This window comes from Sebastes umbrosus, chromosome 20 (assembly GCF_015220745.1).
Source record: "Sebastes umbrosus isolate fSebUmb1 chromosome 20, fSebUmb1.pri, whole genome shotgun sequence".
NCBI lineage: Eukaryota > Metazoa > Chordata > Actinopteri > Perciformes > Sebastidae > Sebastes > Sebastes umbrosus.
Window position 1 is genome coordinate 4,039,737 of NC_051288.1, and position 15,493 is coordinate 4,055,229.

At 39.8% G+C, this 15,493-nt stretch overlaps 1 protein-coding gene across 3 annotated transcripts in view; it reads right to left on the reverse strand.

The window, feature by feature from the left end:
- The window catches only part of LOC119479479 (zinc transporter ZIP11-like), a 161,075-nt gene that overhangs the window by 120,888 nt on the left and 24,694 nt on the right, over positions 1-15,493 (reverse strand). For all 3 annotated transcript variants that reach the window (XM_037755116.1, XM_037755114.1, XM_037755115.1), the window contains exon 4: positions 9,206-9,364. In XM_037755116.1, the coding sequence (XP_037611044.1) occupies positions 9,206-9,364 (159 nt within the window). The remainder of the gene's footprint in view (positions 1-9,205; positions 9,365-15,493) is intronic.

A 15,493-nucleotide genomic window follows, 5' to 3' on the forward strand; every position in this document is an offset into this window, starting at 1 on the left:
AAGTAATACAAAGCATCACTATGAATGGAAAACATGGAAACATATTTGCATATTTGCTTCTTACTACCCAACATCGCTCAGACAAGAATGTTATTTTCCTACTTGGAGAAGCCGGTGTGAACTTTGGTACCTCACTTGGTAAACCATCTTACAGTGCCACTGTGATCGGCACTCCTGTTGAGATGTATTCAGACAGGTTAAGAGTATAGTGGTTCACCAGAACACGCCCCTATGATATTAACCGAGTGTAAGTGGTGCGCTTTGGTTTTTCCTGCATTGTCGAGGCACCGGTGCATTGTGCTGGTCGCCATGATTGTTGTGTTAAATTACTTCTTATTTATAGTTATTCTACACTATAAATGGGTCATTTATAGCTGGGGAAATTTGATGTTTCCCATGAATCCATGAAAGCAGATATGCTCAGGACAAACTGTTTGGTACATTGTACCATCTCCATCTCTTCTATCTCATACTAAAACCAATTGCTCAACAATTACTCTGCCAGGTGTGACGATTCATGGCTTTTAAAACAGCAGCTCATATTTTGTTGTTGTTGGAACAAAAACTGGAGCTGGAGTTTAAAGATAAGAACTGAATCTGCATTACATAGTTCCAAAACAGAAACTCAATTAACTGTATTTAAGACATTTTAAGATGTTAAATTAATGCCCTTTACATTTTCTTAGTGTGAGGGGTAGAAGGACAGAGATGTGTGGGAAGAAGGAGGGAAATAGGAGGTGGTGATAAAATGTCTTATTGGAACCATTACCCAGTGTCATGGTTACCTGATTTTCATCACCAAGCTGGGAAGCTTTCTTAGCTCCTTCCTGCTCTCCGTCAGCCTCTTTCTCTCTCCCTCGCTCATCCTCCCCTGTGTCCGTTGCCTTATCGCTCCCCATCCTTCTACTCCCTGTCAACCCCAGCTCTCCCTCTCTGTCCATCTTCCCCTTCCTCGATCGTTCTTCCCATTCAGTTCCAGTGTTTGTTGAGGAGCCAGTAAAAGTGGCACCAGCAGCTGTCCAAACAGTGATGGCCCCCCGCTGTGTGTGGAAGACCCCCCTACGTTCCCAGTTGATTTCATGCTGGCCATTATCACAGCCTGACGTTTTCCTACTACTGTCGCCATGGCACCAAGGAATGAAAGGGCAGAAGAAGAGAGAAGAAGAGAGAAGACAAGAGAGGATGTGGAATATGTGGAGAAGTGAAAAGAAAGCACGGCTGGGGGAAAAACCTAGAAGATAAAGGAATTAAACAGAGAAGATGGAGCTGGGAATTCAAAAGAAAGAAATGACATTGAAAAGATGACAGGCATGAAGGATGGAATGACAAGAATGATGTGATGTAGAAAACAAAAACAGGAGCAAAAGATTGTATGTGATATTAGTCCGCTAGCTCAAGACCAAATAGCACCAAGATAACTTCAAATGAAAAGGTAAATGAAGTATGTTCCCACACCTTTTTCACACTTGCTGCAGAACTCCAGAGGACATGTACATCTTAACTAACACTGCTAACACTTGCTCAAGTTCCAGACTTGTTTAACTGACTGACCCACAAATGGAGCGGAACAGGCAGCCTTATACAGGCAGCCTTATATAGGGCATTCAAATCATGCTATTACTTACTCATGAACAGGCGACATTCATCAGGCTGAAAAGGGCGATTTACACTGAGTTCGTAGTTTGGTGAATCCAACTCAAAACACTCATATGAACAGGCTTTACAGAGAAAAGATTGAGGATAACAATACGAAAGTGATTTTGTATGTCCTCTGAGCAGATACACAAGCATGTTTATGACCAAAGCACATTCACAAGACATACTGTTTCTCCACACTTGCATGTGACTGTACCAACAAAAACACGGGTTATGGCAGTGAAAAAAAAAGTCCTCAGTGTATACCATATTGTTACAGTATATCAGACACTGACTTCAACATCTTGATTTCAGGCGGCTGCAGTGTGATATAAAGTTAACTACTTGTAAGTCAGGGTTGATATTTCTACCAGTCATGGTATTCTCTTTAGGTTAATTATGTCTTTTTTTTAGTCATAAACAATGATTTTTAAGTATTAATTCATATGATATCACCAGTTTATTTTATAAGACTTAATTGGCCCTGCCATTGCACTACTTGCAACAAATTGCTTGCCTGCTGGAAATCCTTTTGATCAGCATGTGCCCCTAGTGAAGGCTTTGAGCTTTGAGAAATGGGACCCATTTGACACAATTTGCGGGAAAGCCTGAGTGCTTCAAGAAATGACCATCGGTACTGATACAGATCTCTTTTCAGAGCGTCCCCTGCGCCTCGGACTAACAATAGAGTGCAGTTACTGAACTGCTGTATGGGTAGTTTTATGCCAGGGAGGTCAGCCGCCCCAATTAGCCCCTGCTGAGTTGAGTGGAAAGGCGGGAAAGGACTGGATTAGATTTTAATGACTACCTGTAAGGATAGGCAGACTTGCTGTGTGTCTAATCATTGTTTCAGAACAGAGAGTGCCTTGGTCTGAAGTTTTCATCATAATCTCTTTAGTGACAAACATGTCTATTTTGTGTCAGTGCTCAGCAGTTCAGAAAGTTTGAAATTAGGGAAGTGGCTTAAGAAACAAGACTGCCACAACGAGTGACAGGACCAAATTTTAACCATTATAACTGACAATTACAAGCCAGAATAAAAAGTTCACACAGCATCAACCATTTCATGACTCCAAACAAGTCCCAAACGGCACTGAATATTTCCATAAAATAACACATGGACACTTAATATAGATTGGGTGTTACACAAAGCTACTATCTGTATGTGAATCCGTATTTGTATTCATATTAGAAGTGTATTTGAATTTGTGAAATTGTATTTGAACCTCGTCTTCGAAAAAAAGAAAATGTAAGTATAAACTGAGTCTAAATAAGGGCTGTCAAAGTTAACACGATAACGCGTTAACTCAAATTTGTTTTAACGCCATTCATTTCTTAAACGCATAAATGCAACTTGCGATTTTTAGGTTGTAGCGGGCTCAGTTTTAAAGCTACTGGCATCATGTGACACATCAAAACCGAAGGAATCCATTGGTACCAACCATGTCATATTAGCTTGTCGGTAAGGAGGGTAAATAACACTCCAAACTTACGCTAAATTTTGGAGAGGTAAAACTGGCATGGCTATTTTCAAAGGGGTTCCTTGACCTGAAAATACCATGTTATGATTTAAGGCTATTTTTATGCTAGATGCAGTACCTGTAAGGGTTTCTGGACAATATTTGTCATTGTTTTATGTTGTTAATTGGTTTGAATATTACACAGCGAAAAAGCAGTATATCTTTTTTCGGAACAAGACAGATTTTCGGAGCTTTCGCACCAAGAATAAAGGCATCAACCAATCACGTTGTGTGGAACGGGTAGACTTGCACCTATATTCATGAAACAACAACACAGAGGCTCTTTAGTCTGAACCATACACCGTATATAAGAAGTGGATGTAGTCACAGTGACAGCACCCATTGGTCTGTGGACTGCCGTTTTAAAGCCTCGAGTCCGCCGTCTTGGTTTTCGGAACCAAAAGTGACACGAGAGGGTGGAGCTAAGTACAACTGAATGCTGAATGACACATTTTTAGGTGACCAAAAAGGTTAAAATTAACTTTCAAATGGGACCATAATTTACTAAATGAACATCATGCTGTATTTAAGAAGACTTGAAACTAGCGATTGTCACCATAAATTCATGTTTACAATCTTTACTGAGGTAATAAATCAAGTGAGAAGTAGGTTCATTTTCTCATAGACTTCTGTACAATCGGACTTCTTGCAACCAGAGGAGTTGCCCCCTGCTGGCTATTAGAAAGAATGCAGGTCTAAGGCATTTCCTCATTGGCTTCACTTTTCAGACCCAGAGTTGCCCACTGGTCCGAACCAAGACAGCAAACTTTATTACTCCTTTTAACCGTGGCAAAGGCAGCTCAGACGAGACCCACTTCTTCCGTTCTTACCTTTCACAATAAAAGCCCTAGACATATAATATTCCCAAGCAAGTATTTCACATTTCCATGTTGTTTATTCGTCACGCCCCTGGTGTGTAAAGGCCTCAAGAGTTAAAACTCTTTTTTTTGTAGAGTGAAGAAAACATTCACAAACTTGTTGTGTTTCTTTAATACACAGCAAGATTCTTGGTTTGCATATTCAAAACTCATGAGATAACTTTGAACTAATTATTCAAGTATAGTTAAGGCAGCTGAGGAACTTTTTTTTCAAATGAACCAGCCTGAAATGATTTACAGTGTCGCAATATGTGTAGGATTGTAGGAGTGTGTCAATCTGGTGACAGCTCAGTGGCAAAAAAACCCAACTATTACTGCAAAAATCTTGCTGAGAGTTCATATCTGAATAATGAATTCATATTTGGTTACATCCCTACACACGCACACCCAATAAGGAATGGTAAAATTAGCTCAAAACACAACGTATTGCTGAAATATTCAAAACTCACAATGTGAATTAGAGCAGAAAGGCACCCAGCACTAATCCCAAGACAGAAACTGTACAAAAACCCCAAAACGTGCTTACTTTACGTATGTGTGCACCAGCTTGTTTATGTATAGATGGGGATGTATCACCCTCTTCCTTCACTCTCCATTGCCCTCAGTACACTGTGTGTGTTTCTATGAGTGTGTGTCATCCCGTATGAGTGTGCATGACGGTGATGTGTCAGCCGCTCCTTCATATGTAATTTGTGTCATCGCTGCTGTCCTGGTGTGACTGCAGGAGCTTAAGGCAACAGCTGTTCTCTGCTGCCTCGACCGCAGTGGCTGCGTCCCGTCTCTGCCCTGTCCCGTTCTGTTAAACTCGGGTCAAAAGACGGCTCGGAGATGTTTTGATTTAATCATCAGATATTGTTGACTGGTGCAACACTATGATATTGACTTTCTATTTCGGAAAAGAGAATTCAAAAGAGAATCGTTAAAACTTCAGCTGTGGGGTTTGGCTTTTTTGTTATTCAAGGTTTGTACATCTCTTTAAACACGGAAATATAATCAAAATCAGTTAACTCTCCTTTGCACCAGCCAAAAGGTCATTAATCAAAATACATTACATGCCGAGCGGGGCCGCATAGAAAATCCTGTTAAAATATTAATGACCTTGCTTCATTTTTTGAAGTGAATTGATCATAAATGGCATTGATTCTGTAGAATCCAGGGCTGTAGTCAAAACCATTTAGTCCAAGGCAAGTCCAAACAGCTTGGAGACCAAAGTCAAGACCAAGTCCAAACAGCTTGGGGACCAAGTCAAGACCAAGTCCAAACAGCTTGGGGACCAAGTCAAGACCAAGTCCAAACAGCTTGGGGACCAAGTCAAGACCAAGTCCAAACAGCTTGGGGACCAAGTCAAGACCGAGTCCAAAAAGCTTGGGGATCCAGTCAAGACCAAAGTTAAAATTATACACTTAATTACAGCACATACTAAATTGCAAATAGTGGGTTTTGAAGGCTTATTATGATATTTTTGGGAATAAATATCTTTAACTTTTTCTATCAAAACAAGACTAACTCCTTAGCCATGCTGGCAGCTCTGTGAGGATGTACTTAGGCACAGTGGTGGTTTGATCTAAATGCTAACTTTAGCATGCTAACATGCTCACAATAGAGCTCGACGGCGAAGTTACGGAAGTAAAAATCACATTTATGTTCTGAATCAAGGAATTTGATTATTAGACATAATGTCGTAACCATCCAAGGTAGACTTAACACAAGCTACGAGATGGTATCTGCTCCTGTAGAAGCCGCAAGTCCGTATGATATCAACCTTGCTTTAAGAAAAACATGTTTTATTTGTGATTTCATGGAGAAGTACTATACTACTTACAATTCTAAGTTACACAGTCATGTCTCTGATTGGGGGAGCTCGCTGTTACCATGGAAATGTTCGCCGCATCTGCAAATGGCTAGTGAGGGTAGACGTGTCCACAGTGTCTGCTCCCGGATTCTATGAAAATAGTTCACCTGAAAATGTTTGAGGCGAGAAATAAGCCACACGGTTGCTGAATCTGTCTTCATTTAAGATAGACAAAAGTTAGTTTAAACGTTTTTCAGGAGTTTCCAGAGGTGGAGTGTCGCCATTCGCAATGGTTTATGGGATGAGTAGTTCCTTCACTCCTAAAATAATTATTTATACAATCTTTTATCTTTCCCTTTTTCTGTTTTAAATTTGTTTTCTTTGCTCCGAATCAAATGTTTTATGGTCACGACTCATCTCATAGCTGGTTGGCTTAGTTCCATGCTTAAAACTTTTTATATAAGGATTTTCTGAAATGTCAATGTTCACCATGTTCATCATCTTTTTTTGGCGTGTTAGCATGCTAACATTTGCTAATTAGCACTAAACACAAAACTGGGTCTGTTGGGAATGCCATTCATTTTGCAGGTATTTAGTCATAAACTAAAGCTATTGGCAAAAAGTCAAGGATCTCGAAAGTCATTAGAATTCCTCTTCTGATCACCGTGGTTGCCTGTACCAAATTTCATGGCAATCCATCCGGTAGTTGTTTATATATTTCAGTCTGGACCAAAGCGGTGGATCAACGAACCAACAGACTGACATTGCGACCACTAAAGCTATGCTGTTAAATGTCTATAACAAATCTAGATTATTTGATACCTATCTATATACATAGATAGACAAAACCAGAAACTTAACAGACGAGACCGGGTCAGAGAGCGAGACAAGTCAGAGTCAAAACACCCCAGTGTCCCAGAGATTAAAAAAAGGAAGAAAAAAAAGACTTGAATACTACAACCCTGATAGCATCTAAACATTAAGAGGCTGTATTTGTTCAGCTTTACTTCAGCACTCAAGTCAAATACTTTGTTTCAAGCTGTTATCTCTTCGAGATACCCATGTTATTGTGTCAAAGTCAATGTGACAGTTGCACACAAGAAACCATAATTCACCAAGACAGTTTTTGAAATCATTTTGATTAATACGTCTGGATCCCTGATTCCCTTTAGGACGTTTCCTAAAAAAGGACTATGTAATTACATACTAATCACAGCTAAATGTACTGACATTGAAAGAAACCTTCTAATTTGAGTGTCCAAGAATAAAATATGAGATAATACAGTAATTTGATAGAAAATGGAATGGAGGTCAGCGTGATGTCTCAATTTATCCAATTATGAGTTCAGACTTCTGCACTTCTTTTCTTTTCTTTTTTTACAAATTAAATGCTTCTTATGATCTTAAAATTAATCTTTTCCTACTGCTCTAGTGCTCTAGTTAGAAAGAAATGAACATGCAGAGCATTTTTTTCTAATAAAAATCATTAGTAAATGGACTCTAAAATGTCACTTTACCCAATCAAGGCATTCCTTATATTGTGATTTATTATGCAACATTGCTCACTTGGCTTAGCTTTGATTGGCTCACAGAGCTTAACAATCAGTGGGCAACCTCTGGTTCTGAAAAGTGAAGCCAATGCTGAAGTGCCTTCAACCTGCATTCTTTCTAATAACCAGCAGGGGGCGACTCCTCTGGTTGCAAACAGAAGTCTGATTGTATAGAAGTCTATGAGAAAATGAGTCTACTTCTCACTTGATTTATTACCTCAGTAAACATTGTAAACATGAGCTTATGGTCTCAATCGCTAGTTACAAGTCTTCTTCAATACAGCATGATGTTCATTTAGTAAATTATGGTCCCATTTAGAGTCAAATAGACCATAAAGCAGGGGATGCTTTAGGGTGTGGCTACCTTGTGATTGACAGGTTGCTACCATGGTATTGTTTGTGTTTTCGTCTTACAACTTTGACTGTTTCACATTGTGTTTTCAGTTCATCAAAGTTAACATTCACATTTTGGTAGCCTGAAAATGCCTTATTCAGCGTTCAGTTGTACTTAGCTACAAACAAGATGGCGACGGCCAAAAGCCAAGATGGCGACAGCCAAAAAACAAGATGGTGACAGCCAAAACAAAGACTATAGATGCAAAGAGACGCAGCACGGTGTTTTTTGACAACGGTCGTTGCCGCCATTTTGGACTGAAAACATTTATTATATTATAATATTTTGTTGTTTAACACAAGCCATTTCAGTAGAATATGACGATAGAATGAAATAATTTAGTTCTTCTTTTGTATGGCACGTTTTAGGCGGACGTTTTACTGGCGTCACTTTCAGTCCAAAATGGCGGAAGCGTAGCTTTGCTTGCTGCTGGGCACTAATGTTGCAATGGAAAGAACAATTGACTTTCACTTCTGAGCAATACATGTTCTTTGGCCAAAATACCGAACTCTTCAAAACCCAAGTCCACAAACCATTGGGGGATGTCACAGTACGGTGACTTAGTACTACGTCTACCTGCTACTTGCTATGTTAACGATATGCAAAGAGCGAGGGCTATGTCGGATCGAAGCATTCAAAAGGTTATCATTTAAAAAAGTTGCTGGCAACTGCAGCAGGTAACTCTTCATTGATTAATCCTCCAAGACAAATGTTATTAACATTACAGCCAGACAAAATTTCCTCTCTTGTTTTCCATTCATCAACCAGCAGTAGCTCTCAGCAGCAATTATGCCACACTCTAAGCCCCACAAAAGACCAGCGAAAGAGAAGTTGAACAAAGCACGATCTTGTTCAGAATCACCTCAGGCAACATCCCTTTGTTTCTACAAACTTCTGAGCCTTCAACATGACTGCTACAAATATCTAACCCCAAGGAGTCATTTTGTTCACTTACTGCTGTACAGTAAAGTTAAGCGTGTACCAAATGTCTAATTGTTACACAGAGAAAAGTCGAGGCTTCAGTCGTGAGAAGCACACACACAGCCTTGCCACTCCTTGCCTCTGTAGCATTCTTTGCTTTTGCAACAACCTTGGATCTCTTCAGGGAATCATAGCAGTTCTTGCAGGTTATTTCTTACAGTTTATCTATGAATCTGGTCCTTATTGTCTGGGAGCTCCAAAAACTGTTGGGGAGCAGAAAATCAGGGCTGACTTCGTGTGGTGTGGACTAGGCATTCAGTAGAATATCCCTGAAGATACATCGGCTGTCTGTCTTGTTAACTATATATATCTATATATCCTTCTAGTTCTCTGTATTAATAACATCATGACAGTATCTTGTCTCTGTGTGCTACATTCAGTGTTCACATTCCACTGCAGATACTGTTCTTACAGTCATCAGTGCAGAATAATACTGTATGTGTCAGAGGTCTTACCAGCAGAGGCATGGCCAGGTCAGCAAAGTAAACGAAGGCCGCCCCGAGTGTGAATCCCACAGCCACGGGCACGAAAGCAAATGAGCCATACTTCCCGGAATCCTCCGCCATGCCGATCGCCGGTGCCAGCAGTGACCAATAGGAAGCAGCAAGCATTACCTGAGAGAGGCAAGAAAAGGGTGAAGAGATATTTTTAAAAATTTGTATCATAGCAGCAGTTTCTCATGTGCCTTCAAACACAGAAATATAGCAACCTAATATGCCATCATTAATTATTGTTACGTTAAGTCACTTCAAAAATAAATACTGTAAATGAGCCAATCTGAAGAGGATGTTTTTTTGTTTTTAAAATACTAGTGCACTTCTCGTTCATACATACATACACACGCAGACAGACAGACGGATCGAAAGACTGACAGGCTGACAGACTGACAGACAGAGATTCCTTCCTTTATAGTTAGATGATGCTGCTACAGCGCCACCTAATTGGCACCAAATTTGTCATGGTCACTCAGACATCATATGTACACGTCCAACAAATGTGATCGTCGTAGCACAAAGCGTTTGAGCAAACTTTGAGGGCCAGCTGTAGCAAAACTGTATGGAACATTGATAATCCAAAAAAGTAGTTTTTTTTCGGTTTGGTCCAGAGATGTTCTGTACCGAATTTGGTGACGATTGCTGAAAATGTGTAGGAGTAGTAGCAAAAAACTCAGATTCAAAATGGTAAAATAATTTAGTTTCTGAGAGTTACGGTTCATAAGTCACAGGCCAAAACGTGAAGTTTATTGTTATAGTGCCACCATCTGGTCAAATTACACCAAATTTGATACTGCACTCCATTAGGTCCTGAGCAATACACCCGCCAATTGTGAAGTAGCTTGGATGAGCAGTTCTTGAGATATGCAAAGGACACACAGAGGGGCAGACAGAGATTCCTTGTTTTATAGTTAGATATCATCTCATCCATTGGGCTTATACAAGAATCACTGGCATGAACACATTTGTTCTTAAGTTGCACTTACAAGTGATTTAAGAGATTAGCAAATTTTCCCTATTTAGAATTTTCTCTTGGGTATGAGCAAAAATTACTTGTAAGTCAGACCTGTCGGACAGGTCAAGTACAGATAGTCTGCCCGTCTCCACAGGGGGAAAACACTTGTATCACTTAAATTATTAATCTGAGTTTAAATATGATACTGAAATCAACTTAATAGAAATAATTACATCATCATTATCATGGCAATTTACAGAGCTTATTTTATTTTTTATTTTATTGGTATATTTTGGCATGGCTCCTTATATACACCCTGACAGCTGTTAGAATGTAACACCACCTACTGCAGGCTATAATACTCTCTCGTCAATGACGTCATGACCACCTCCCATCTGCTTTGCTTTTGCTAGACGTGTTTCTCATCTTCTAACTTCATATCAAACCATTCCTTCTTCATTTATGCCGCAGCACAGCGCTGCTCGAATGGCACGCCGTTAGCAGCTGTGTTAATATTTTTACTAATTGTTTTGGGTCCTCAAATGAGACTACTGACAAGTTATGCGTTCATCTGCTGACTTTCCGACAGCAGGACGTGATGTTCAACAGAGTGAAACACTTCCTTTTACACTTCATTAAAATGTTCGTGAATGACACAGGTAGAATACAGCAATTTTGGGGGAGTCAAATATGCTTAAGATTGAATCTGGTGAACGCCAACAGGTGGTGTTCATCAAGTTCTAACGATCAATTAAGGCAAGTTTGTGCCGTTAAAGAGATTTTGTTGATTATGAATTTGGTGACTTCTCAAAACTAATGGTTTGAAATTTCCCAAGTTTACATGAGTGCGTGAGTGTGTCCATGTTTGGCTATGCGTGCTATGTTTTGTGTGCGAGTGTCCAGTCTATTCAGCATGCTCATGGGTAATTAACCCTGAAAAAAACTGATCTTATTGTGCCAGCTGTCAAGGTCCAAATAGAGGGGGCAGGGTCCAGTATGCCTGAATAAACTTGTGTATCTTTCAAGCTTCATGTATGCACACAAAGTATCTGGAGCTTCTATTGTTTATCACAAATACCATGCCAATCTTTATTCTGTTTGAGTCCGGCTCCTCTCCTAGCATGCCGCCTCCTGACACAGTATCAGCACTGGAAATGCAAAACACGAGTGTGTGTTCAGCGCTGCCAATCAAAAAGTAATGGAGGCATATTGTTGTGGCTGCAGTCGGCTCCGGCATTCAAGAGTAATGTACCTACCGCTAGCATCAAATCTAGTCAGCTTTGTTAGTCAGGCAGAGTATAACAATGCCAAAGTTGATTGCAACTCACTTGATTTTTGGCTCTCGGAGCTGAAAACTTGTGAATTATGGCAAATTCAAAGGTTTTATTCCAGTCTTATTCACATTGAATTGTCAAAGTCTGGCAGCAATCGAATCCTCATCCGTGATTACAGAGAGGACAAATGATCCCATCCTGTTTTCCATCGACAGTATGACCTGTCTTGACGCTCCCAAACGGAGTCAAACAATCCACACTTGCTTTTACAGTTCGCTTGATGTTAATGTACCTATTCTCAGTGGATTCCAACACCCAGTTGCACCAAGCAATAAGCAAGGAGAGGGAACAGAGTTATGCAGGAAACAAACAGAAATCTGGATTCAAAAGATACACTGGGTGGAATATAAACTTTGTTTATTTGTATTTATTTGGCATCTTCATCTCTCCACTGGCAACAGAAGTAGGGCAAAGATATCAAAGAGAAGCCAGAAAGACACTAAAGTCAAACTGAACTTAGCTAAGAATCTAAAGAGTGGGGGATATGGCCTTAAAATAATAGTACAATATTGTAATGTATTTTTGTTGTAACAATATTTATGAAGATATACTGTATATGCAGTGTACAGAACTATTATTGAGGTTGTAGTTCACTGTATTGGTGTGTCTAGGTGGCTCATGCTAGCAAGCTGCAGCCGTATTCTGCTAGTGATTGGCTCTGGTGACATCAATACCGCGGCTCCAGCCCCCCGATCACTACTGCGTAGACTCTGGCTCTAAATGACGCCAAAATCTCAAGATGGCAGCTCCCGTATCCGGGACATTTGGGCTTCACTTTTGTACAGTGGGAGGAAGTGGAGACGCGTTGTCCATCTATATATACAGTCTAGGTCTTCAACGCGCCATTCGCTGAATCCTTTCATCGGCTACCAATCAGGGGAACGCATGCATTTCTCCATTTTTTGGGTCAAGTGAATAAAAAAATGCTGTCGCTATCGATGGTAGCTTGGATGTCTAAAAATATCGGGTTTGTGCAAGATGTCGCACTAGTGACAATTCTCTCTGACCAATCAGTGGTCTGCATTGTTTTAACTCCCCCCTCTAGAATCGGCTCAGCTCACTTGGAACCTCAACTGAGGTGGTACCAAAAAAAGTACCAGGTACCAGGTACTATCCACAACTTTTGATAATGGCAAATCCAAAAATGAGCAAGTCGAGTTGAGTAGAGCCGTGTCGTATCATGCAGTGGAAATGCGGCATTAGTTTCCAATTAGCAACTGACTCCCATAGTATGTTGTTTTTTCTATACATGCTTCAGTGTTAACTCGCAGACTTGTTAGAGATTTTGCTCATTTTCCCATCTTTGACTCATACCTAGCCACACTAGCACATAACCCATAACCCACAGAACACTCTTAAGGGGATTATTTTTTATCTCCCAACCCAGCTCCCTACATATTCAATTTCCATCGTCTACCAATCAAGGGTGCAATGCTGCAATCCAGAGAACATTGTGCACTTGTGTGCCAATTGAGTCAAGGTGGGGAGCTGTCTACATGTTAATTAGCAACAACCCCCGATGGCGCACATAAGATGAGCAGTTTGACAGTCTGCTGTTACGGCTGCCAAGCCCCAAAGGTGCACAAGATGTAAATGCACAAACATAACTTTGCATGGGTGTTGTATATGGGAATTCATTTCCAGTACTGCTATTACTACCATTAAGAAATGGGACAAATTTAGCTATGGAAAATGATCTGAGATCAATTATGATATGAAGCCATCTCCTGCATACAGTATTTTAAGAGAAAAACATAAATTGAATTTCCAAGACCTTTACACCCAATCTCTCAGGATGGTATCATGGACAACAAATATTTCAATGCATATAACCAAAAAGCTACAAAATGAAGCAATGGTGTTCACTTTTAAGTTATTACGCTTATTCGCTTTCTTGCTGAGAGTTAGATGAGAAGATCAATACCACCAATGTCTACGCTTAGCTTAGCTTAGCATAAAGACTGGAAACAGGGGTGAACAACTAGCCTGGCTCTGTCCAAAGGTAACAAAATCCAACTACCGGCACCTTTAAAGCTCAATAACTAAAACAATGTCTCTTGATTGTTTGAAATGTTCGAAAAACAAACTGTAAAAAATATAATTTGTGGTGTTATGGGGGGTTATGTGCGTAACTGCACACGGACAAGAAATAGTCCCTAGGCATTAGCGGTCTGGATTTTTAAAGACCGATATAACAACGATTGTTTGGAGCAGGAAAAAGCTGATAGCTGATTAATCAGCCAATACCCCCCCACCGCCCGCAAAAAAAACATTTGACACTGTCGGAAATGAAAAATCTTTGACTATATTACAAAATATTTAACTAACTGACATCTAAGTCAAAGAAATAAATACCTAAATAAATAAATAAATAAATCTGGAACTGAACATCAAACCCAAAGTAGGCATAATCAATAAATAAATCTGGAACTGAAGATCAAAAGTGAATTAGTCAGAGTTTATAACGTGCTTTTTGACGGCTGCTTTTACATACATAGTTTTTATTAAACCAGTTTTTGTCACTCTGAATTTTATCATTGGATTACATTTTTGGAATATGATCTATTTATTTACAGTGGCCGATGCGCTGTTCTGTGGTTGGTTGGTTGGTTGGTTGGACCTCAAAATCAGTTGTTCCGAGAACGCAAAGTTTTAGCCGACCGTTCTAACCCTATCGCCAGAATAATGCGTTGAAGGTTTTTTCATGGAGTGGAGAATTGCTTTCTGCAAACAGTATCTCAAACTATGTAAATAATAGGGCTCCTGATTAATCACATTATTTGTGTTATTTAACCTCCATCGCTCTTTGAAACGGAGCCCGCAACCTCCGAAAGATCGATTGCGTTAATGCGTTAAAGAAAATAGTGGTGTTAAAAACGAATTTGCGTGAACGTGTTATTATTGCGTTAACTTTGACAGCCCTAGTAAATAATAAATAGCCGATTTATCAGTCAAACTCTATTAGCTATCTGGCTTCTGGTTGTAGCTTCATATTTACCCGACATGGTATCAATCTATTAATCTAACTCGGCAAGAAAGAGAATAAGTCAGGCATTACGTTTTTTTGCTCCAAAGATAAAAGGAATGGTTTAGGATAATAAAAATATGGTTGAAATATACAAATACGGGTGACTATGGGTAATATACACTGTAGGGTTCAAAGCAGCAATAGGCAATTGCACATGTTGACAGCTCCAAATGGCAGTGAGGGAGAACAGTTTGAAATATTTGAAATTCAATACCCAGAAATACTAGAACAACATGACACCACTTAACCCCACACAGAACACTCATATCAACTCTGCTGATCTGTGATACAAGAGGGCAAAGAGAGATAAGGCATCTCGTATTTTCTGTGAACTCAGGCCTCGCTGGCAGCTATTCACAAGACAATTTTGTAGAGACGGGTATAGATGCGGATATCAGAGGATGTCAAGGTCAATAGATAATTCATATTTAATTCACCTGAGACATAATAGGGGAAAATATAATTTGTTTCAATCTCTCTACTTTTTCTGTGAATTTATTACCAATATTCTTTCTCCCTCTTTTTCTGTTCAACTCTCAGCAAAGTGGCTTTTGTTCTTTCTTCCTTTGTGGTTTCTCTCTCTAATTTGCATTTTGCCGGAGTCAAACCCCAGATCGATTTCACAATCTCTAGTCTCGTTCATTAAGTCTCAATTCGACAGAGTCTCAAGGTTATACAAACACCTGTCTAACACTGATGCCAGCACCCAATTACTGCTTGGTTATCTCACTCAGGGCCAAATACTAAGCCTTTTGCAGCTAGTTTTAGATGGAGATATGGTGCACTGTGCCCCAGAACCATCCCAGTTATCATATGAACATGTGAGCAGAGATGGAATTCTAAAGCATATGCATGCATTAGCATTGGTATTCAGGGCATATCGTGCAAAAACAGTGCGCAACTCCAATGAGTGAAGCCAATGCGGAGGTGAC